This window comes from Macaca thibetana, chromosome 13 (genome assembly GCF_024542745.1).
Source record: "Macaca thibetana thibetana isolate TM-01 chromosome 13, ASM2454274v1, whole genome shotgun sequence".
NCBI lineage: Eukaryota > Metazoa > Chordata > Mammalia > Primates > Cercopithecidae > Macaca > Macaca thibetana.
The window spans coordinates 98,355,543-98,379,290 of NC_065590.1; the positions used below are offsets into that span (position 1 = coordinate 98,355,543).

The following is a 23,748-nucleotide window of genomic DNA, read 5'->3' on the forward strand; positions in this document are numbered from 1 at the left end:
CTCAGCGTCCCGAGTAGCTGGGACCCAGGCATGCGCCACCACACAATGAAAAATTAGCCCAGCTAATTTTTGTACTTTTAGTAGAAACAGGGTTTAACCATGTTGGCCAGGCTGGTCTTGATTGCCTGACCTCAAGGCATCCACCACCATGGCCTCCTAAAGTGTTGGGATTCCAGGTGTGAGCCACCATACCCTGCCAGTACTTGTGTTTTTTAAAAGATTGCTCTTAAAATGTAGTGTTATGCCTAATCAGCCAACTTTGACCTAGTATTTCTTAAGTAGCTTGAAGAGTAAGTTACATTTTCCAACCATTTCTTAAGTAGCTTGAAGAGTAAGTTACGTTTTCCAACCAGGTTAATAATTTTGTGCTTTCTTTTGTGTTTTGGATGTCTTGTAGTAAACTGTAATTTCCTTAGCACTCCTATTTTGGTATTTTTGCAAATCTCTACAGACAACTTTTTAAAAACCTATTTATAATAAGGTCAATAGTGTAAACTAGAAAACAGGGTTTCCACGAAGTGCTCCAGATACTGAATATGTTAAAAGAAAGACATCGGATGTTAGGCTAGCAAAACCCTGCCGTTTAATGTGCTAAAAGAGTGTTGTAAATTAACTTTGGTACAAATTGCCAGTCATCTCTAGATCATTTTAAGCATTTTAAGAATATTTATCAGTCTAAGTACAGAAGAATAATTGCCAGCAGTGATTATTTGCTTTGGATTAGAGTTTTTAAAAATCCACCTCACTGAAATGGTTATGTTCATCACAGTTTGCAAGGGTTGTCTGTTTCTCGAGCTAGAAGCTCTTGGGGCCATTCTTATGAAATGATATTTAGCGCATCTATTGTGTGCCACATACCCAAAGAAGCAAAACTCAAATTTGAAAGTGTATTTCTGAACATGACCTATAGTGTGGCTAGATATTTTATGATCATGCGATAGTCTAAGTAACTAAACCTTCTTATTCAGTATTTTTAAGTTAATGTTAAACTTGCATATAGTAGGAATATTGACTTTTCATAGCCAATTTGATGTACCTCATTTTCTTATTAAATGTATGACTCATGATTTATTCTTCCAATACAAAAAAATATAATTTTTTAAGAGTGTAATTGTAAGATGACCAAGCACACGTGAGTGGAATGCGGCTACTGTAGGTGGGGGTGTGTGTGCATGCACGTGTGCTCCTTGCTGTGTGCTGCTGTCCGTGGTCTGTTCAGAGTGAAGGGGAAATAGGAGGAATGACCAAGCTCTGCCTGTGTGTATTAGACATTTATAGATGTGCATCAGATGCATTACTTTATGCTCTTGTCCTTCACTCTGTTTTATTCCTTCCTTAAAGCCATGTGACTCTGGGTTTAACAAACAGAGACAGGTACAGAAACTCTCAGTGAAATCTTACTTTTCTTATTAGACTACTAGAGGCAATCATTGGCGACTTCATGCTGGGCTGTCTATAAATCTGTGCTTGTTAAGGTGCCTTCTCTTTATTACTTGCTTCCAGCCATTGCATGGCACTCATTTCTGACTAATCAATTCTGTGCTTATTTAATACATTTACCAAAGATGATCATGTTTCAGAGTGTAGTTTTAATCTACTTAGAATACACAATGATATAGTTACCTCAAGGTCATTTCAGTGTTTTGATAGCTTTACTTTTACCTGGAGAAATTCTGATCTGTGTAAATTCTGAAGTTTATTTTTAACAGTTTAAACACACTAATATCTTCTGCATTCGGCTTTCTGAATTAGAAAATTTTTTCAACAAATTCTGATGTTAAAATCAATATGCTAAAATGGTCTGTTCTTGACTTATAACAGATAATTGCAAGTAAGAATGCATGATAAACATTAAAATATTATCATTTGAACTAGTCTGTGTATTCTCAAAGTAATACGCTTAGTTTCTAGTAAGAATTTGCCTACTGAATTATTGAATATGCTTTTTGCCCTTTCCTTATCATTTTTGCACTCTTTCTCCTCCCTTTTATGAGATTTCTACCCCAAAATTATTGGTTGTAAGATTCTTGTGGTTTCAAAATAATTTTCTTATTTGTGATTATTTTAGAAAAGGTCTAGTAGGTAATTACCATTTCTTCTTTATTCAAAGAAGCATATTATAACACATTAATTGATAATTTAGCTCTTGTATAAAGCCCAACTTATTATAAGAGTCAGACTATAGTTTTGATGGAATATCTTAATGTCCATGTGTCTTTCTTTTCTTATAAAGCTTTTAAAAGTAATTCAGAGGTAACATATATATTCTACATAATCCCCAATGAAGGATAAAATATGCTTTAAAGTAACTGATAAATTGTAAAAGTTGTAAAAAGATTGTGAAAGTAACATCGGGTAGAGCTTTTTGCTTTAAAGGAAGAGGGCAGTATCTTTATTGATGTGTCTCTGTTGCTGAATTCTCAGCTTCTCCATGGACATAAAATTCTCTTCAGTATTTTACAATTTTCCCTCCAAAGCTGACAGTTAGTTTGATCCATGTCTATTATACTTGTCGTTTTTAGCACAATCAGAAGTAGAGAGATTTGGGGATTTTTGAAATAAAGTTTTTACTGTAAAATAATTTTAACCCTAAAGAAAAGATGCAAACAAATACTATTCTGTCAACGTAAACATCTTTCATAACTGTAATATAATAATCAAAAACAAAAATTAAAATTGGTTTAATACTATTAACTAAACTACAGACTTTATATGAATTTCAGTAACTTTTCTACAAATGTCATTTTTCTGGTCCAGGATTCAATTAAGTTGCATTTTATTTCTCCGTAGTCTGTTTTAATCTGTGACAGTTTCTTGATCTTTCCTTATCTTTCATGACCTTAATTAACACTTTTAAGGAATACTGGCTAATTATTTTGTGGAACGTCCCTCAATTTGGGTGTCTGATGTTTCCTCGTGATTAGAAGGGGACTGTATATTGCTAGAAAACTGCAGGAGTGATGTTATGCCCTTCCCAGTGCATCAGAGTCGAAGGTTCATAATGTCCATAAGCCTTCCCACCACTGATGCTAACCTTGGTCACTTGGTCAAGGTGGCATCTGCCAGGTTTCAGCACTGTAAAGTTTTATTGTTCCTTCTATAACTAGTAAATATCTTGGAGGAGATACTTTGAAACTCTGCAGATATCCTGTTTCTGCTTATACTTTTGCCCATTAATTTTCGCTTCCATCTGTGGATCATGTGTACACGCACTGTTTACTGTGTTTGCCTAATGGTCATTTTCTGTTTTTCTCTTCTACATTTATTAATTGGAATTCTGCAAAGAAAAGCTGTCTGTGCTTCCTAATTAATTCACTTTTTTCAATTATTTAGTCATATTAGTATGGACTCATGGATATTTATTTTATCTGTGAGGCATAATCCAGTAAGATCATTAGTTATTTTGTCGATTAGACTATTTTTTGTGATTTTTTTGAAAACAAAAAATGTAAACAAGTGTAACTGTATCCAGAGCAAGGAGACTGTTTGAGGAATAAAAGCATTTGAAAGATAGGAAAGATAAATATGACTCAGCAATAAGAAGAAATGAAGGACTGGCATGTTACGACATGGTGGACCTTGAAAACATTGTTAAGTGAAAGAAGTTGGAAAAAGGAAAATAGGAAGTTATAAGACCTGATAATTTAGAGTTCTGGTTCAAGTTTACCACTAACTATTTGTTCTGTGACTTTGAAGTCCTAACTTTGACCAGGCTGATGCACCCTCTAAACCACAGTGGGCACAAGATGCATTTATCATTGACCACGGGCAGATGGTTTGTTAGCGTCCACATTCCGAAAATGTTCTACTTCTAAATAAATACTAGACTTATTTATTATTTTGACTTTCTTTTTAAATGAGAACAAATTTTAATAGATGGTATTTACTTTCACGTGTGTTAAGAATTAATACTCTTGTTTTATATTTACATGATAATTTAACAGATGCTAAAGGAAGTTTTAGATCCCTTGGATACAATATGATCAAGATCTGAAAACTTCAGCTCTTGTAACTATTGAGGTAGTCTGTAGAAACACTCAAAGTTGCTTAATTGTCTAGTATAGGTACTTTTAAATTATTTTGTAGGTTTATTTTTTGTATTCATATAATATTGGCATCAGTAGTTTTCTGTCTTTTTGGATGTGTGTTTTTTTTTAACTTCTCTTCTTCCTCTTATTAAGCACAGCACCCTTCTCTCTTAAGGTTAGGCAGTAAACATTTGAGAAGTTGGCCTAGGCTTTGCTCATGAAATGTTCTGTTTTCTTAGGAAAACTGGTTTTGACCAGGCTGTATCAGCTGTAATGAAAGCTACTCATTAGGTTATAACAGTAACTAAATCTATTCCCTAATGGTATTTCCTTACCATGCTAAACACATTTGTTGTTTTTACCTTACTTCATGGTATAACTTAATGAGTTTTTCTCTGTCACATGACCTCATTATAGATGGCATTAAATGCTTATTCATACCTGTATTTGTCCTTGACTTCTCTAGGGGTCAGGCGCAGCCCCAGGCCCAGTGATATTACTGAATTCACTGAATGTGGATGCAGTATGTGAGAAGCTGAAACAAATAGAAGGGCTGGACCAGAGTATGCTGCCTCAGTATTGTGCCACGATCAAAAAGGTGAGGCAGCCATTTACACACGGACCAGAGACGGCGCTGGGAGTGGAAGACAGGACTCTGTGGGTCATGTACAGTTTACCTACAGCTTCCCACACATGCATTCCCTGTTAAAATGAGAAAGCTCTAAATGGAAAACATAGTTCTTACTAGTTTGTATTCTAAAATTGCCCTGTTTTCTCTTATTTTATAAATGGATAAAATAAAGTAGCTGTCTCACCATGTTCTTTTTTAAATAACCTAATTCAAGTAAAGAATGCCTTGATGAGAAATACAGAGCTCTGAGGGATTCCCATTGGGATAAGCAGAACTCATCTTTCCAGTGGGGAACAGAAAACCTTTTGTGCTACATTTTTTTCTAATTGTAATATTTGTTAGTGTGATTTAGTCATTATCAAAGTAAGCCACACTTGCCTCATTTTCTCCAACTTCTCATTTTCATGTCATGTAGGACTTAGGATCATGTCACATTTGATGAAACCTCATAGGTTTGGATTTGCAAGGTTAATGCATTTGCATAATTTTTTTTTTCTTCTAAGATCCTATTGCAATTCTAGCAGCTATCAGGAAGTTGGATAGAGATGCCTGAGATTTGGGGAAGGTTTTAACGAAGTCATTATAGTAGATATTTCACTAAGGTGTACTTTTTATATCAGAGTACCATGTAATAAAGTAGAACATTAATAACCAGCCTCTAATATTTATATACTTGAAAGAATGACATCTGAGAGAAGTTTTTAAAAGAATTATGAGCATATGTAGACACCATTTTACTCAGCCACTTTTAGAAAGGTTTCAGATAATGTCAGTTTCCTTACAGAGCTGGCTCGTGCTGGTCCCTGTTTGCATGAGTCAAACACCAGCTTTTCCATGGACAAGCCCCACTTTCTCCTCCAGGCAGCTGGTTGGTGTCAGGAAAGAGCAGGGTCTCCCACATGAGTCCTTTGTGATGATTTTGTTCCCGTCGAGGGAGTGGTTTTCTCCCCACTCAGCTCTTTGCTCCCAGGCCCTGGCTTTCTGAAGCCCCTCAGAGCCGCTGGCCTCCGTGCTGAGGGCTTCGTGGCATTGGTGCAGCAGGACCTCTGTCACAGACTTGCTGTGTATACTGTTTTCTTCAGGATTAACTTGGAAACTGAACATTCTACTGATTATAAACATAGCTATTTCATCAGTTTGCCCCAGTTAATAAAGTCAGGTTTTACATTTTATAAAAGCAGTAAGCTACCTATTATTAATAAAGAAAATGCTGTTGTTTCATTTAGGGGAAACTAGAATTACAGGGAACCAAAAGTGATAACTTCCTTTTTCATGATTTTTTTTTCCTTTGGGATGGAGTTCTGCCATGTCACCCAGGCTGGAGTGCAGTGGTGTGGTCATGGCTCACTGCAACCTCCGCCTCCCGGGTTCAAGCGATCCTCCTCCCTCAGCCTCCCAAGCAGCTGGGACTACAGGCATGTGCCACCACTCCCAGCTAATTTTTGTAGTTTTAATAGAGATGGAATTTCACCATGTTGGCCAGCCTGGTCTCAAACTCCTGACTTTAGGTGTTCCACCCACCTCAGCCTCCCAAAGTTCTGGGATTACATGCGTGAGCCACCGCGCTGGGCCTTGTAAATTTAATAGACTGGGAAATTAGTGGGTGGGCATTCTTCATATCTGTATCTAATATAACGGATAAACAAGTTCACCAGGCCTACTTCGTTTAGAACTTTATTAGTGACCAACACACTTATGAGGACAGATGTCTTTGTCCCCTCCCAGCAGCTTGTGTTCATGTTCATATTTTCTAAGATTAGAAAACAAAAACTAACAGTTTTGTTGTTGCTCATGACAGCATAGGTAGTTTTGGAAATAGTTAGGAGGGTTAGCTCTTCGATTGGTTCCAGCAAATGCCTAAGACATTTGGGAAAATATGGAGTGGCTTATGTTGTTCAAATTTAGCTTGTTTATTGTATTATTATATGGGATGGTCAGCCTTTCTGGTCTCTAAAGAGTTTCTTAAAACTAAATATAAGCATACTTTGCAATCACTAGTAATTCAGAATATTTCATATTCTGTCTTTATATACCCATAATTGTTTTAATTTTTACTCAGGCAAACATAAATGGCCGTGTGTTAGCTCAGTGTAACATTGATGAACTGAAGAAAGAGATGAATATGAATTTTGGAGACTGGCACCTTTTCAGAAGCACAGTAAGATATTTATAACATTGTGATATTTACAACATTATTTTATTATAACATTCAAAATTATAACATTGTAGAAAACCAGTATCAATAAGTACTGGCCTAAACTGGTATTTTTTTCATATTTTTTTTAAATTTAAAAACTGTATCTTACACTTATATGCAGTTGTGTGTTGTGGAAAATACACACAGCAGCACTTGGCAGCCTTTGCCTTTTTGGGCATTTCACTCAGTGATTTGGGGAAGAGTCCGCCTGCCAGTTCTTCATGGTTTCACCTGCCCTAACTCTCATCAGGCTCCTCAAAGCCTTTGAGGCCTTGACCTTCAGCATTTGTCCTTATAAAGGGCTTGCATTGCCCAGGTTTAGCAAGAATCCTGTTAAGTCAGTTTACATGTGTGATCACCCTCGGTACTTGATCAAATGCCTCACCACCTCCCCGCCGCAGGTGATGTCTGCTCACCCTGGCCATCGGCGTACCCCAGAGTCCCCCACTCTTGCTGCCTCCCCTTGGTAATGTTCCATCCACGGTGCCCACCCTGCCCCTTGGTGGTAGATCCCCACTCATTCGCGCTTATTCTGAATTGAACTCCCTTCTGTAGTGAGACTGCTTTTCCCTGTTGCCATAGTTCTGAATAAAATCTGGATCTACTGCTCTACTCCTGGCCCCCTCTGGTTTTGACACATGCCAGCTGCATTTTGCTTTGTCTTAAGTTTTAAACAGGAGTAATAATTTAATGGACAAATTGCAGTGTAGTATATGTATGGTGGTTTCTACCATTGCTTCCTTTATTATTAATTAACATGAAAGATAAGCTGATGTGTAAAACATATTCACTAGAAATTCACTTACCAGAAGTATGCTTTCTCATTGCTGTTGCAGTAGCTTTATTTTTCTAAACTATTTCTAAAGCTTCCAAAATATGATTTGTTAGTGTAAATATTTACATTTTTCTTCTGTTAAGGTACTAGAAATGAGAAACGCAGAAAGCCAGGTGGTCCCTGAAGACCCACGTTTCCTCAGTGAGAGCAGCAGTGGCCCAGCCCCACACGGTGAACCTGCTCGCCGCACTTCCCACAATGAGCTGCCTCACACCGAGCTCTCCAGCCAGACGCCCTACACACTCAACTTCAGCTTCGAAGAGCTGAACACGCTTGGCCTGGACGAAGGTGCCCCTCGTCACAGTAATCTAAGTTGGCAGGTATTTATTGAATGGCATTTTTCGTATTATTGAAGAATAAGGGCACCGTTCAGTTCACTGAGATGATGTGGGCATTGAAACAGTCATTCAGAAAATGCTTACTAAATACCTAAGTGGACAAGAGACAAGATGGAGGGCTTCCTGTACTCAAGGAGCTGCATCCATCTGGAGAGGGGCAGTCAGTGAAAACAAAGAAAAAAGTAGCTCATGTAGACATTGACGAGAGCTGAGATTTCCATCAGGGTCACAGCATGCAGAGTCAGTAGGGACCGGGTTACTTGAGCTAGGGTGGTTAGCAAATTCAGCCTTTCCCAGGCGATTTTCCTGTTGCATTCAGTAACTGTTGGTTAAAGTACATCTTCATTGGAACACTGGCCACGTAGTGTCCCTTTGAGCACCATCCTTTGGTTTTCCAGGCCGCCTGCACACCCTTCCTGGATATTGGTTTCTTCTCATCTGGCATTAGATGTAGGCGCATTCTTCCTTTGGAGATTCTTAGAAGAGGGAGACCAGGTGAGGGGTGGGGCAGGGACAGAGCAGAGTGAGAGATGCAGGAGGAGTAGGGGGAGTGAGGAGAGCGCGGCAGGAAAAGCAGAGCAGAGCACAGAGAACAACGGGAGGAGGCACAGTGGGAGGCAGCGAGGAACACCGAGTGGGCAGGGCAAGGCAGAGCAGCACTGAGGAGGAGCAGTGCCCTGGGGAAGGAAGAAAAGGTCCTATTTCCTTGAGAAGGTCCCCAGCAAATTCACTTTGCTGCTGTTTTTTTGTTTTAGCTTTTGCTCTTAACCCTTCTTAAACTTTCTTGATTCTTCTCCTTCCGTTTCCCTCTTCTTTTTCCTCATCTGTACATTTTGCTCCTTGTTTGTTAGCTATTCTGGGATCTGAAGCAATTTCTAATTCTAAAACTTCATATTGGAAATAAACTTGTAAAACTATTTTATTTTTCTGTTTACTAAGGCCCAACTATTGGCCTCATTGCATTTTGTATTTTATCAATGAAGTTGACTTTGGCCTTAAATGAAAGCTAAATGTTTGAAGTTATAAAAACAAGTGCTGTGGCCAAGCATGTGGCACATGCCCATAGTCCCAGCTGCTCAGGAGGCTGAGGCGGGAGGATCGCTTGAGTCCAGTAGTTTGAATGTAGCCTGGGCAACACAGCAAGATCCTGTCTCCTAAAAATAAAATGAAAACCAGAAACAAGTGCTAAGATTATTGGTTAATACAATGTTTAATTATACTTTTAAATATTAACAATAAACTGATTTTATTAAAATTTATAGAAAGCTTTCTAATAACAGCATTATTTATAAGGTCACAGCTTTTGCTAAACTGTGTTATGTAGAATTCTTTTAAAAGAATTTGATATTTTGATGACTTTTTAAATGGTTAGTGTACATATATATTTCCTAAGCTGATGTTTATGCCTTTTTTTTCTTATTTGAATTTTTAAATTATTTTTTTTCTGTCTTCACAGTCACAAACTCGCAGAACCCCAAGTCTTTCGAGTCTCAATTCCCAGGATTCCAGTATTGAAATTTCAAAGCTTACTGATAAGGTGCAGGCCGAGTATAGAGATGCCTATAGAGAATACATTGCTCAGATGTCCCAGTTAGAAGGGGGCCCAGGGTCTACAACCATTAGTGGCAGATCATCTCCACATAGCACATATTACATGGGTCAGAGTTCATCAGGGGGCTCTATTCATTCAAACCTAGAACAAGAAAAGGGGAAGGATAGTGAACCAAAGCCCGATGATGGGAGGAAGTCCTTTTTAATGAAGAGGGGAGATGTTATCGATTATTCATCATCAGGGGTTTCCACCAATGATGCCTCCCCCCTGGATCCTATCACTGAAGAAGATGAAAAATCAGATCAGTCAGGCAGTAAGCTTCTCCCAGGCAAGAAATCTGAAAGGTCAAGCCTCTTCCAGACAGATTTGAAGCTTAAGGGAGGTGGGCTGCGCTATCAGAAACTCCCAAGTGACGAGGATGAATCTGGCACAGAAGAATCAGATAACACACCACTGCTCAAAGATGACAAAGACAGAAAAGCCGAAGGGAAAGTAGAGAGAGTGCCAAAGTCTCCGGAACACAGTGCTGAGCCGATTAGAACCTTCATTAAAGCCAAAGAGTATTTATCGGATGCCCTCCTTGACAAAAAGGATTCATCGGATTCAGGAGTGAGGTCCAATGAGAGTTCTCCCAATCACTCTCTGCACAATGAAGTGGCGGATGACTCCCAGCTTGAAAAGGCAAATCTCATAGAGCTGGAAGATGACAGTCACAGCGGAAAGCGAGGAATCCCACATAGCTTGAGTGGCCTGCAAGATCCAATTATAGCTCGGATGTCCATTTGTTCAGAAGACAAGAAAAGCCCTTCCGAATGCAGCCTGATAGCCAGCAGCCCTGAAGAAAACTGGCCTGCGTGCCAGAAAGCCTACAACCTGAACCGAACGCCCAGCACTGTGACTCTGAACAACAACAGTGCTCCAGCCAATAGAGCCAATCAAAATTTTGATGAGATGGAGGGAATTAGGGAGACTTCTCAAGTCATTTTGAGGCCTAGTTCCAGTCCCAACCCAACCACTATTCAGAATGAGAATCTAAAAGGCATGACACATAAGCGAAGCCAACGTTCAAGTTACACAAGGCTCTCCAAAGATCCTTCGGAGCTCCATGCAGCAGCCTCTTCTGAGAGCACAGGCTTTGGAGAAGAAAGAGAAAGCATTCTTTGAGAAAAACAAGCAAAGGAGAAGAGTATTACTGTACCCTTATGACAGAATTGTCCTGGATTTTGACTCCATCCATGCCCATCACCTTTCTACATTTCGCTGACAGATCAGTAACAGATGATGAGGCCGAGGTAGAAGAGACATCCGCAGTGTGACAGAAGGGAGCGCGAGAAGCATGACTCATCAGCCAGCCTCTATTGTCTTTGTAATTAGAAGCTTCAGAACTCACTAATACCACTGTACCTTTCATTGGCGCATTACCCCATAAAACTTTTTGAGATGAGGTGAGATCTGGGTATAAAGATAGGCCAGAAGTATTTTAAAGGGCTTAATTTGCCAAAAAGAAAAGTAAAAAGCTAGAGACCCTTTTTGCAGAACATTTGGTGCCCACACATTTGAGGGAAGATGTGGCTTTAGATGAAGCAGAAGCAAACCCTGCTCTTAGGGTCTCGTCTAGATGAGTGCACAGCCTATGACACTACAGGGAGAGGTCAGGAAACTGAGATCCAGCCTTCTGGGTGACACGGGCATTGTTTATCACAGAGGTTCTGAAGTTTAAGTAGCAAGTACATAATGAAGAGGGCTTTAAAAATTGCTGAGAAAGCGAGTCACCAGGGCTGGCAGTAGTGTAACGGGGCTGTCCTGAGCGGTTAGGAGAGTAGATGCTGGGAGGGCTGGTGACCTCCATGGGTTTATCTGTTGGAGACTCTTCTCTCCAAATCCCAGGCCTGGCTTCCAGCACCATCCAGCTGTGCCCAAGAAGCCACCCTGGTCCGTTCTCCAACTCTTTTAAATGGTGCCCAACTTTTCTAAGTGAGCTTAGCAATGAGAAGAAAAAAAAAACATGAATTCTTTATCTGGAAAATCAGGGAAACATGGGTAATAATAGGCACTAATAAATATTTATAGATGAGTGAATGAGGAAATAATTACATCAGAAAGGTCAGTGACAATTGATAAATGACAAGGAAATATTTAATTAGGTAAAACTAAATCATTGCTCTCTATTCTAGGATAGACTTTATCTACTTCGTCTGTTCCTAAGTCAGCATGTTAATTCTGGGGGAGGATCATAAGAAAGGAAATACTTTTTAAAAAAGAGTCTAAAAACATGTAACAAAGCAAGGATAAAATTATATATATATATATACACACATATATATATATATATATGTGGTGTGACTGTAAAACTGTACTTTCCATTAATTATTAGCGGAGTTAAGAGAATGATCACATTGAAGTACTGTGTGGACTAGAAATGTGCCCTGTCATCATGCAATGAAATGTTATCGTTTTAACATAGCTCATTTATGTAGAATGAATTCTGGCGGTTTACCCCACGTCACAGTTAGGACAGTAGATGGTGAGATCGCAGATGCACGATTATCTAGATTCCGTGTTACATTTTCAATGTTTATCACTCAGTGGATTTTTATTAATATGCTGATTAAGTTATTTACTTGGCCAGTCATTGTGCTAAATAGTTGCTCTTTTGTGTTTCATTGCCGTGATGTTTGAGTGTAATCTAGCATTTTAATACAGTGTTTATTTTGCATGATCTTTAACAAATGTGTTAAGCAATTTTAAAAAGGCAGGATGTTGTTGACATTATACACTGAAGTCTTAACATTTTAATATTTATAGTGCTTATTAGTTTGCAAAGTTGTATACTTAGGAATTATTTCAGAGACAATGTTTTCTTTTTCAGGTGAGTAGTTGCCGCGTAATATCATTGGATACATTCTTTATACTGTTTGTGAAATTAATACTAGCATATTAAGTGTATAAATAGATTTAGAAAACAATAAAAAATTGCATGCTATTCTGACTCATGAATTTTTATTCACTATGATGATTCACATTTTGATTAAAAATAAAAGTAGTTTGTGTGTTTGTTTTGTCACATGTCTGAAGTTTGTTAAAGACTTTCAGGTTCATGTACAGTCATGCAGTTGGCAGAAGTGTTCTGAACTGCTCCCAACTAGTCTTTGTAAGAGAATGTGACTTGTAAGTCCCAGTGCCTCAGTGGTGCTTTATGAAGCGTTCATGCCCACAGCATGCTAGTGCCCAGCAGCGCTGTGCAGTGCGTTCCTGTAGATAGAAGAGGTAGGTTATCCAGATCCTGGAGGATATCAGTTTATTCCATGAACTTCCTGAAAAAGTTTGCTTTTTCATACTGATCCCAAAATTGACAAACCAGATGAGTTACTGAGTCATACACCGTCTCCCTTGAACCTGTGTGTCTATGTGTGTGTATCTGTTCATAGCTCAGTCTGATTCTCATTTATGCAAAACTCTAAATTAGGTGAAAAATGATAGAAAAAGAAATTGGTGCTCTAATCTTTCCCTTAGATTCTATGTCATTTAGAGTCCTGTGGGGGTTTTTTTGTGTGGTTTTGTTTGTTTGTTTGAGGCAGGCTCTCTGTCATCTAGGCTGAGTGTAGTGGTGCCATCATGGCTCACTGCAGCCTCGACCTCCTGGGCCCAAGCTGTCTCCCAGCTCAGCCTCCTGCGTAGCTGGGACTATAGGCACGCACCACCACACCTGGCTGATCTTCCATTTTTTGAGGAGATGCAGCCTTGCTATGTTGCCCAGGTTGGTCTTGAGCTCCTGGATACAAGCAATCCTCCCTCCTCGGCCTCCCAAAGGCCTGGGATTATAGGCATGAGCCACCATGCCCAGCCGAGTCTTGTGTTTTATATACCATTTTGCCTTCAGTGTAAGCCGCAGACAGTTCTGATAATGTAGCAAATAATAAGCCAGATATATTCACTGTGGCCTTATGGAGTGCTGTCTGTGAGTACAGGCTTTCTGCAGGAGAAGACTGGAGATAAAAAGAAGCTGTTGATCTCTTTCAGTTGAAATAACTTCCACAGTGCTGGGTATTTAGGGATCAGCTCTCCAACACTGGGAAATTTAAGCATTCATAATAATGAACATTTTCAATATGAAAAGGAAATTTGTTTTCCCTTTTATGTGTTTCCTTTAATATGCGTGTTTTATTTTACTTACATAGGTTTATATAGTGGTCAGAATAATTTTGATTGCCTAGCCAACTAATTTTAAATGAAACTTACTTGCAAAAATGCTAATCTCGAGACCTCTTTAGACCATTTGCATGTTGAGTGCTGCAGTAAAATATATTTGTAATTATCATTTTTTTTGCTTACAAATACTAACCATTAGAAGATATTTTTTGAATGAAAGTAGATCTTATGGGTAAAATACTAAATTTAAAAGGTGATTTTTAGTTACACCCGGAATTCTCAGCCTATTTAGAAGTATCCCATAGTTTAAAAATCCAGGAATCTCTGAATTCCTGGCTAACTCCTGAGTAAAATCAACCTATCTGCCAGGAAAAGCACTAGAACACACTGTGCCCCTTCATGGGCGAGTGACTTGAGGGAATCCATGGGTAAAAGGGAAGGTGCCGTAAGTTAGCTTCTTTGGCCAGCACTCCAGACTGAGCATCGAGGCTCCTTTATTCCCACCTTCTCTTCCAGACGCACGCTGACACTGGGCAGAAGGGAAGAAACCAGTGGGGATACTGTTCTCTTGCAGGGGCAGCATGAGCAGACCCAGGTGGGCTCTCTGAGACTATTGCGTTTTGAATTTCCAGACTGTGGTACTCCCTATCCTTCCCTACCTCAGAATTCTAAGCATAGGCCATAATTATGCAACTGAATTGAAAAATAGAAACATACAGGCAACAGCCAGCACTGGATAGTTTTTTAATGGCTTATCACAAAGGTTGAGAATCCCTGGTTGAGACTGATTAAATAGAGAATTTACAATCTTACATAATTTTAAACCCTTTCATGCCTAGGAAGAAAATGCTGGCCTTGAGATAGATAGCTCTTCAGAGGATCCAGATTAAACTAAGGTAGGTAAAAAAAATTAGTTTTCAAAGTCAGCTACAGTCATATGCCACGTTAGGATGTTTTGGCCAACAAGGGACCACATGTATAGTGGGCCCATAAGATTCTAATACTGTATTTTTACTGTCCCTTTTCTATGTTTAGACATGCAGATAGCATGGTGACAGTTGCCTGCAGTATTGGGTACCATGCTGTACAGGCGTGTAGCTAAGAGCTGGCCTTGGCACACAGCCTAGGTGTGTCGTAGGTGCCACCATCTAGGTCTGTTTAAGTGTGCTCTGTGATGTTCCCACGACAAAATCGTGCACCAGCACGTTTCTTAGAATGTATCCCTGTCGTCAGGTGATGCATGGCTGTAATTGTAAGCCAGCTGTTAAAAAAGTTCTTGCCAATTAGAGAATTTATATTCTCACCACTTTAACAAATAGCGTTAAGTAAGAAACCTCTAAAGTGGTTGCTAGAAATTAAATATTGTCACCTACCTGGTCAAAACCTTTTAAGTAAAATGATTAGCCAATCACAGCCTTGGCTTACACTGGCCTCAGAGTCTGGTGTGTGCCACGCTCACGTCCTGTGGGTGGAATGTTTCATGACAAGGACTTTGTGGAATTCAGAAGCCCTTTTTGAGTGGGGCCTGAGTAGCTGTAGGATGGGCAGATCTGAATTCCCAGTACAGTGTGGCATTTTGAAAAATAAAGAATGTGTAAGAATAAAAGACTCAGTCAAGAAGGAGGAGCAATTATTGTCAAACTACTCGAAGGATGACCCTTTAAAAGTCAGTAAAAACCTATCTGGAGTGAAAGACCAACTTAAATGAGCAATAGCATGAATTACATAATATAAAATAAAGACAAGCGTTCCTGCTTCAAAGCACACGAAATATTCTGAGTCTGCCTGTGGAGCATCAGCTGCAGTCATCTTCTTACCAAGAGTGCACGTAAGTCCATTTTCTTAGGTTAAATGCGCTTTTTGTAGTGTTGCTTACACTGGTGGTATGTGCTAGGAACCCTTTCTTAGTTTTTCTGAGATTTAACAGAACGTGGAATAACATGTTCATGGATCAAACTGAATTCTTAGAACTTGAGTACATGAAACTTCCTTTTAGAAGCAATGTAGAATTACATGCTCCATATTATTCAAATTAAGAAGCTTTTGAAATAATAAGACCACCTTGATTATCCATGATCATTTTCTAATTTTGACATTTTGTACATATTTACCTCGTTTTCTTTCAAGGCAACAGGGGCTCTAGATCTTAGTACCCTGCCCATAGACCCAAGCACTTTCCTCATTTCTTCTGACAGTTCGAGTCACTTCTCACAGTTGACTTCCTCACCAAATAATAAAGGGGTGAAGAAGACTCGGCCTACCTACCACTCAGTAATCCTGCTGTCCAGTCGACTGGAGAAGAGAGATTTGTTCACCTCTACTAGTTTTATTTGTTCTTAGTAGTTGTAGAATTTAAGTTGGTTTTAATGAAATGTTCCTTCTATGAAATTTTAAATAAAAGCCATTTAGTATTTAGTATATATTTAGTATAGCAAGAAGCATGTGAATAAGCTCTATATAACCTGACATTGCGTATCTTATAGCATCCTCTTGGTCAGATGTCTAATAAAAAGTTAGATTGTTATTTTCAAATTTATCATAGTTCCTGATACTTGCACTTTTTAAAACTATGTTTATGAGAATTTATAGACTGCATATTGTTATACTTGATGGAAATTGAACTATTTATTTTGAAAGAAGTTAATTTATATTTTGAATTCTTTATGTTTTTCTCCTTTTTCCTGAGTACTTTTCAGTCATTTTGTGTTGTAGGGTTTTTTTTAGGTTATCATATATTTTTCTTTTTTAGGTTGCCATCCTATTTTACTGTAAAACATTTCTTAGAGCAGTAGATTGGGAAAGAGCCTCAAGACATCTTTTAGACCAAATCCTAGATTTCAGTGGACATTCGATGAATACTTGTTGGCCAGGTGCCGTGGCGCACGCCTATAATCCCAGCATTTCAGGAGGCCAAGGTGGGAGGATGGCTTGATCCCAGGAGTTCAAGACCAACGTGGGCAACATAGTGGGATTCCATCTCTACAAAAATAAAAATAAATTAGCCAGGAATGGTGGTGTGCACCTGTAGTCCCAGCTACTCGGGAGGCTGAGGTAAGAGGATTCCCTGAGCCTGGGAGGTTGAGGATGCAGTGAGTGGTGATCACACCATTGCACTCCAGCTTACAGTATGAGGCCCTGTCTCAAATAAATAAATAAATAAATAAATAAAACAAGTGAATGAATAAACTAGGGGAGCAACTCTGAGAGTGTCCACCCACAAATCTTACACAGTGCCTTCAAAATACTAGGCGTGGTGGCTCACACCTGTAATCCCAGCACTTTGGGAATCTGAGGTGGGCGGATCATCTGAGGTCACGAGTTCGAGACCAACCTCGCCAACATGGCGAAACCCCGTCTCTACTAAAATACAAAAATTAGGCAGACGTGGTGGCAGGCGCCTATGGCCCCATCTACTCAGGAGGCTGAGGCAGGAGAAGCACTTGAACCTGGGAGATGGAGGTTGTGGTGAACTGAGATCGCACCACTGCACTCCAACCTGGGTGGTTGTGCCACAGCTCCTTACAGGTCCCACCTTCCCTCTCACTTTCTGCCCACCCTGTTACCTGCCTGGCCCCTGTAAGCTTTTCTGCTTGTGATTTTGGAAATCTTTCAACTGTAATAGCATGCTTTGTTGCAAACTCTCAGGGACTGAAGCCAGGCATGATGGCGTGCACTTGTAATCCCAGTTACTTGGGGAGGCTGAGGCGGGAGGATCACTTGAGCCCAAGAGTTCAAGACCAGCCTGGGCAACATAGCGAGAACCTGTCTCATAAAAAGGAAAAAAATGGGGGAAAAACCCTCCCAGGGATAGATATTCACAGCCAGTCTTGAGAAGCGCCATCATTTTAAAGTGCAAGGCTGTGCCTCCCACATGGATGATTATTTAATCCTCTTATACACCATCACAGAATGTCTGAGATGTGGGTTTATCCTATCTGTAGCTCAGTTCTTCAACCATTCTTTTAGCAAGGCTAGTTATCTTCAATGACCACCCCTTGCTGCCCTCTACTATCTCCTCCCTCAGATGAATTACTCTGATTAAGCTTGAGCTAGAATAAGCATGTTATCCTGGGATTCCATATTGAATATTTTATACATGAGTGAGCCATTATGAGTTGTTTGAGAATTTATTATATTGAGGGAGGGTAACCGCTGTAACAACCATCACCAAATCTAATTGACTGAATACATTTGATGTTTATTTCTTGTTCATATGACAGTTCACTGTTACCTAAATTTACATGAAGACCCAGAGGCCCAAGCCCCTTCATTCTGGGCCCCACCGACCTCCAAGGTTTCAGGGCCCTCTGCCCCGCCTTCTGCACCCACAGGGGAAAAGAGTGGAGGATGCACACACCCAGGCCCGGAAGCAACGCATGTGGCTTCCCCATCCACAGACCTCACCCACAGTCTATTGGCCTTCTTAAGTCATGGACTCCTACTGAGCTGCCAGGGTGCCTGGGAAATCCATGTGACTGTGCCCTGGAGGAAGAGGAGCGTTTCGTGAGCACACAGGAGTCTTTGCCACTAGATGCTGATGAGGATTCCCCACATCCAATGAAGCATGGAGACTCATCTTGTAACAAACAGATGAGTTGTTGACATCTCTTAAGTTTGCTTTGTGTGCAGTTTTTATTCAGATAGAAAAGGCTGTTAAAATCTTAACACCTAACTGGAAGAAGGGTTTTAGAGAAGGGTGGGTTTCAGTAAGCCAGTTCTTTCCACAATCCAAGAAACGAAATGAATTCCCAGTGTGGAGCAGTGTGCAGGTCAGGTTTTTGTTGTGGTCTCGCCCAGGCTGGAGTGTAAGTGGTGTGGTCATAGCTCACTACATTCTCAAACTCCTGGCCTTAAGTCATCCTCCTGCCTCAGCCTCCCAAAGGCAAGTAAGGTTAAGAGTAGGGGAAATGTGAAGTTTCACAGCTTTTCTAGAATTATTTTTATTAAAGGGACTCTCAGACCGTCAAACTCTCCCAGAATCTGCTCGGTTTTCAAAATTTGCTTATAAATATTTATAATATAAACATTCAATTGCTATCTGTTTTTTAGATTCTCCTCTCCCTGCCAGAAGAGTGGTAATAGGAACTCTTGGGGGCTTCTCCCTGTTCTTGCAGGTGTGGCCGGATGTGGTCCTGGGGGGCTCCCATGCCAGTCCACACCCTCTGTGGAGTAAGCAGGGATTGGTAGTTAATGAGACCCTAAACTCTCCCGAAGCGAGAGCTCATGTCCCAGAAACACATCTTCCACCTCAGAAGCCAGTGGGAAAGCTGCACTTTGTGTCTGCATGTTTGTTCTTACACACACTCTTCTGCAGCCTAACTCTGCTGACCACTTTCCAGTTTGCTAAGATCAGAATTTCTTTGGTTCTAAGATACATATTTTCTTCTTACATTCTAACTTGTCAGAAATTAGAATATGTCTTGTAGTCAATAAAATCTATGGCAACATTTTTTTTTTCTTAATGGTTCCTAAAACTCCTGTAGTTGATGGTGTCTTGCTTAGGTTTAATGAAAGATATTTTAATATATGGCATGGTTATGTTGAGTTGTATCTCTATCAGTATTAATGGGCTGGGGATGATTTATATTCAAGTGAACCCCCAAACTCAACCTTTTGTGTTGAATATTTTATCAGTTACTCTTTATCCTGTACTCATTTTGGATACTTACAGTATTGTATGTATTTGTTATAATAAAATGGCTTACCGTGTTTGAACGCGCTGTGTATCTGACAATGTTCTAAGACCTAATTTGATCTTCATGACAGCTTCATAAAATAGTTACTATTATTCTCAATTCACAAATGAGAAAGTGAGACACAGAGATGCTAAGGAATTGTTCAAAGTCACACAGCTACTGAGTGGCAGAGCCAGGGTCTGGGCCCAGGCAGTGTGGCTCCAGATGCCACCCACTCTTGACGTGATACTTACCGTGAGTGCTCCTTACCAGTTAGGGATGAGCTGATTCTCATATTTTTCCAAGATGCATTTTAATTTAAGCTTTATTTGCTGCATCATCATCATCAGTATCATCATCATCATTGTCAGTTTTCTTGTTTTAAAATAGGGTTTGGAGTCTCTTCAAGGCTTTCTGTTTTAGAAAAGTAAAACTTAAAAATCTATAGCCATGTGAATTATACTTATAGAGAAAAAGAGTTGTTTTGTTAACATCAGACATCTTTTTCCTACTAATTATTTTGGAACAATGTTCAGTATCAGGCTAGCAATCGATGGATATCACTCATCCAATTATTATGCATGGATTAAGCCACGACCTTAAAGTGTGTACATAGTGTTGAATATATTCATCTTATTTGCAGTCTTATTGTCATCTAGCTTAAATACACTTGCCCTTTCATATGTCTCTTGTCACTATTCTGTGTAAGATTATAATCCTAAATACCACTATGTGTATTTTTCTTCATATTCTATTATTGAACAGTATTAATGCTTAATAAATGTTAATATATAAGTAATATATGTATACTTTAAAAATTATTACTGCTGTAGAGTTTTTTTTTTAAATGATTGTGGTCTCATAAGGAAAAAAGAAAACAGGCAAAACAGGAGCCCTTTTCCCTTTCATAATGACAAGTCAGTCACCAAAGCCAAAAGCCAATAAATGCAGCAGTCACAGTGGACAGTGGGTTGAAATGGCCTGGTGACATTTCTGTGTTATGTAACCAGTTGCCTACCAATTGGAGTGCTTGCTGCAAGCCAGACACTCCTATCAGCATTTCACACGGATTAACTCTTTAAATTCTGATAATCCCACACAGTGAATACTGTTACTTTCCCTAGTTTACAAATAAGGAGGCTAAGATACAGAAAACGTGTAACTTTTACACAATAGCACATTTGATTTTTATAACTGTCCTCTAAAACATTGACATTATCTATTTTTGAGAAAACTTAACATTCAGGAGTTGGAGACCACTCCTTCCCCCAAAGCCACCCAGCTAGTGACAGAACAAAAACACCAACTCCAGTTGTCTAAGTCCAGATCTGATGCATTTTCCATGCACACCGCGGTACCAGCTTCCCCCAGTGTCCACCACTCTTGGCTGCGCAGGCCTGGGCAGCATCTGTCTCCATCTTCCCTTGTAGAAAAGGTTGGCAAAGAGCATGAAACACGTGCTCAGCCGAGGCAGCCCCAGGTTTCCCCAGCTCCTTCCTCTTGGCTCTTCCTCGAATCACAGCAGCCTCACTGCTAGGCAGGAACGAAGTCCAGATCTGCAGGTGATCCTGGACCAGGAACTCATTGGATCTTTGAATCCTCATCTCTCTCAAAATTCCTCTGTCCAGCTACACCATCCTCACTGATGGGATCTCCTAAACTGAACTCTCCCTTTTGGTATAAACATAACTAATTTGAAATAGATTTAAACTGGTGGTGTGTGTGTGTGTGTGTGTGTGTGTGTGTGTGCATTTAAATTTTACATTGTCAGGTAGCTGATTTGATCAAACCCATCACTAAATTGGTGAGTTCTTTGGTTAATAAATTGTAAATTGAAAGAACAGCTGAGTCAGAAGGCTTGAGTTATGGGCCTGGCTCTGTTACTTATTTATGTACTGGCCATTGATTTTTCAGCCTAAGTTTGTCTTTTAAAAGTACAAATGATGAAGGAACAAGAATTATCCCTTTGACAACTGGTACTACCTTCCCCATGCTTATTATGTGTTAGTCACTTTGCAAATATCAGCTCCCTAATCTGTAGGGAGCTAAGGCTTCAAAACCGTCCCCAATGCCTCGCAGCTGGTACGTGTTAGAACAGGGATCTGAACTCACACCTGACACCAAAGCTAATTAATATACCTCCTGCTGTGCCTTCTGCCTCTCCAGCAATGTAGGTGAACTCAGTTTCCAGGCTCCAGGGAGTATTAAAGAGACAGTCACAGGCACGTGGAGTAAGAAGAAAATGCTGTGGTCATTTCATCCAGCTCCCTCATGCTTGCCGATGAGGAAATCATGAAGTGGTTCTATCATTTCAAATGATACACAGGAGGGTTAGCTTTCATCCCGCTTTTGGTTGCACTTGATCTCTTCTTTTGGGTCACCTTCTGGCTAGCAGAATACAGTTTCTTGTCATTAGAATTAGACTTCTTGGGTGCTAATATTCCTTGTTTTTTAGATACCTAAACTCATTTCTTTCTTTCTTTCTTTCTTTTTTTTTGGACGAGTCTCACCCTGTTGCACAGGCTGGAGTGCAGTGGTGCCATCTCGGCTCACTGCAACCTCCATCTCCCGGGTTCACGTGATTATCTTGCCTCAGCCTCCCAAGTAGCTGGGATTGCAGGTATAAGCCACCACGCCCAGCCCTCCTTTCTTATGAAATTAAAGGTGAGTTATCAAGTTTAACTGCATATCTGGAATGGTACTATACCCATTTTTCAGAAAATATCCTTTTCTCTAAAGAGTCCCAGGATGTTGAAAATGCTCAGTGCCTGGACCTATTTTCCAAAAAAAGTTTGCATTTCTCATAACTATTCTATTATTAAAAGAGAATTGATGATCTCTTAAAGTGTAAAGTTATTTAAAAGTTATTTTGAAGTGAGAGCACAGGTAATTCATTCTTATAACAAAATATTAAAAATGCCATGGGTGTGTATTGTGAAGAGTTTTAAGTTGCTTTGGAAATACAGCATTTGCATCTTGTATTTTTGATAGTTTAACAAGACATCAAAGCTGCGTTGCAGATGTCTCAGCAAAAATATTTCCATTAATAAGCAGTTCCTAGGGTTAGCAAATTAACATGATCACAAATAGCATGTCAGAAATTTGTATCCCATGTTTATGGAAGTACTTCTTTAACATTTTCCAACTAGTTTATTTTTAACCTCTTTTTTTAGAAGATTAATTTTCTTTTAAAGATTTTATTGATTGGAAGTTACAAAGTTCTTGATATTTCAAAAATAATTCAAGCCCATTGGTTTTGTTTTGGTTAGATTTTTTGAATAGTATAAATTTAGTTACAAACTGCACTAGAACATTATGATTCCAGAAATTACGTGTGAAAGGCAACTCTTTTTTAGCCTTGGAGTTGGTCATTAGATAAACACCATTCTAGGTCGGGAGGGTGGCTCAGGCCTGTAACTCCAGAACTTCGGGAGGTCAAGGTGGGAGTACTGCTTGAGTGCAGGAGTTTGGGACCAGCCTGGGCAACATAGTGAGACCCTCTCTCTACAAAAAAGTAAAAATTAAAAAAAATTAGCCGGACATGGTGTCACACACCTGAAGTCACAGCTACTTGGGAGGCTGAGGTGGGAGGATGACTTGAGCCCAGGAGTTTGAAGTTGCAGTGAGCTATGATCACATCACTGCACTCCAGCCTGTGTGACAGAGTGAGACTCTGTCTTAAAGAAAACCCAAAACTGTTCTAAATATCATAATTAATTTAATATTTTCTATGATTGAAAAAATTGTTAGGTTAAGATTTATCCTATTTTAGCTGTTCTGCCTTATGTTTTTTTTTTTTTTTACATAAAATCTACCATGTTAGTGGCTGTATTAAGGTTCTCCAGAGATGCAGAAACAATAAAGTGTAGATAGACAGACAGACAGATGGATGCCTAAGAGGAGATTTATTGTGAGAATTGGCTTATGCAATTATGGAGGCTGAGAGGTTCCACAATCTACTGTCTGCAAGCTGAAGAGCCAGGAAAGCTGGTGATGTCACTTAGCCTAAGTCTGAAGCCCTGAGAAATGGAGGGTGAGGGAAATGGGTGGGGGAAGCTGGTGTGTGAATCCTGGAGTCTGAAGCCTTGAGAACCAGGGGTTCTGAGGTTGAAGGGCAGGAGATGCTGACAGTCCCAGCTCAAGAAGAGAGAGGAGGCCGGGCGCGGTGGCTCACGCCTATAATCCCAGCACTTTGGGAGGCTGAGACGGGTGGATCACGAGGTCAGGAGATCGAGACCATCCTGGCTAACACGGTGAAACCCCGTCTCTACTAAAAAATACAAAAAACTAGCCGGGTGCGGTGGCGGCGCCTGTGGTCCCAGCTACTCGGGAGGCTGAGGCAG

General features: G+C 39.9%; 1 protein-coding gene across 28 annotated transcripts in view; it reads left to right on the forward strand.

The window, feature by feature from the left end:
* Positions 1-20,226, forward strand: part of KIDINS220 (kinase D interacting substrate 220) — a 117,839-nt gene extending 97,613 nt beyond the window's left edge. For 16 of the 28 annotated variants that reach the window (XM_050754752.1, XM_050754757.1, XM_050754764.1 and 13 more), the window contains 4 exons: positions 4,495-4,626; positions 6,719-6,817; positions 7,775-8,011; positions 9,486-12,564. In XM_050754752.1, coding sequence (XP_050610709.1) covers positions 4,495-4,626; positions 6,719-6,817; positions 7,775-8,011; positions 9,486-10,745 — 1,728 coding nt within the window. In that variant the 3' untranslated portion in view covers positions 10,746-12,564. Of the gene's footprint in view, positions 1-1,341; positions 1,375-4,494; positions 4,627-6,718; positions 6,818-7,774; positions 8,012-9,485; positions 12,565-14,569 lie in introns of those variants that run through there. The other 12 variants (XM_050754746.1, XM_050754745.1, XM_050754743.1 and 9 more) reach the window with 2 other exon arrangements.
* The last annotated feature ends 3,522 nt before the right edge of the window (positions 20,227-23,748 follow it).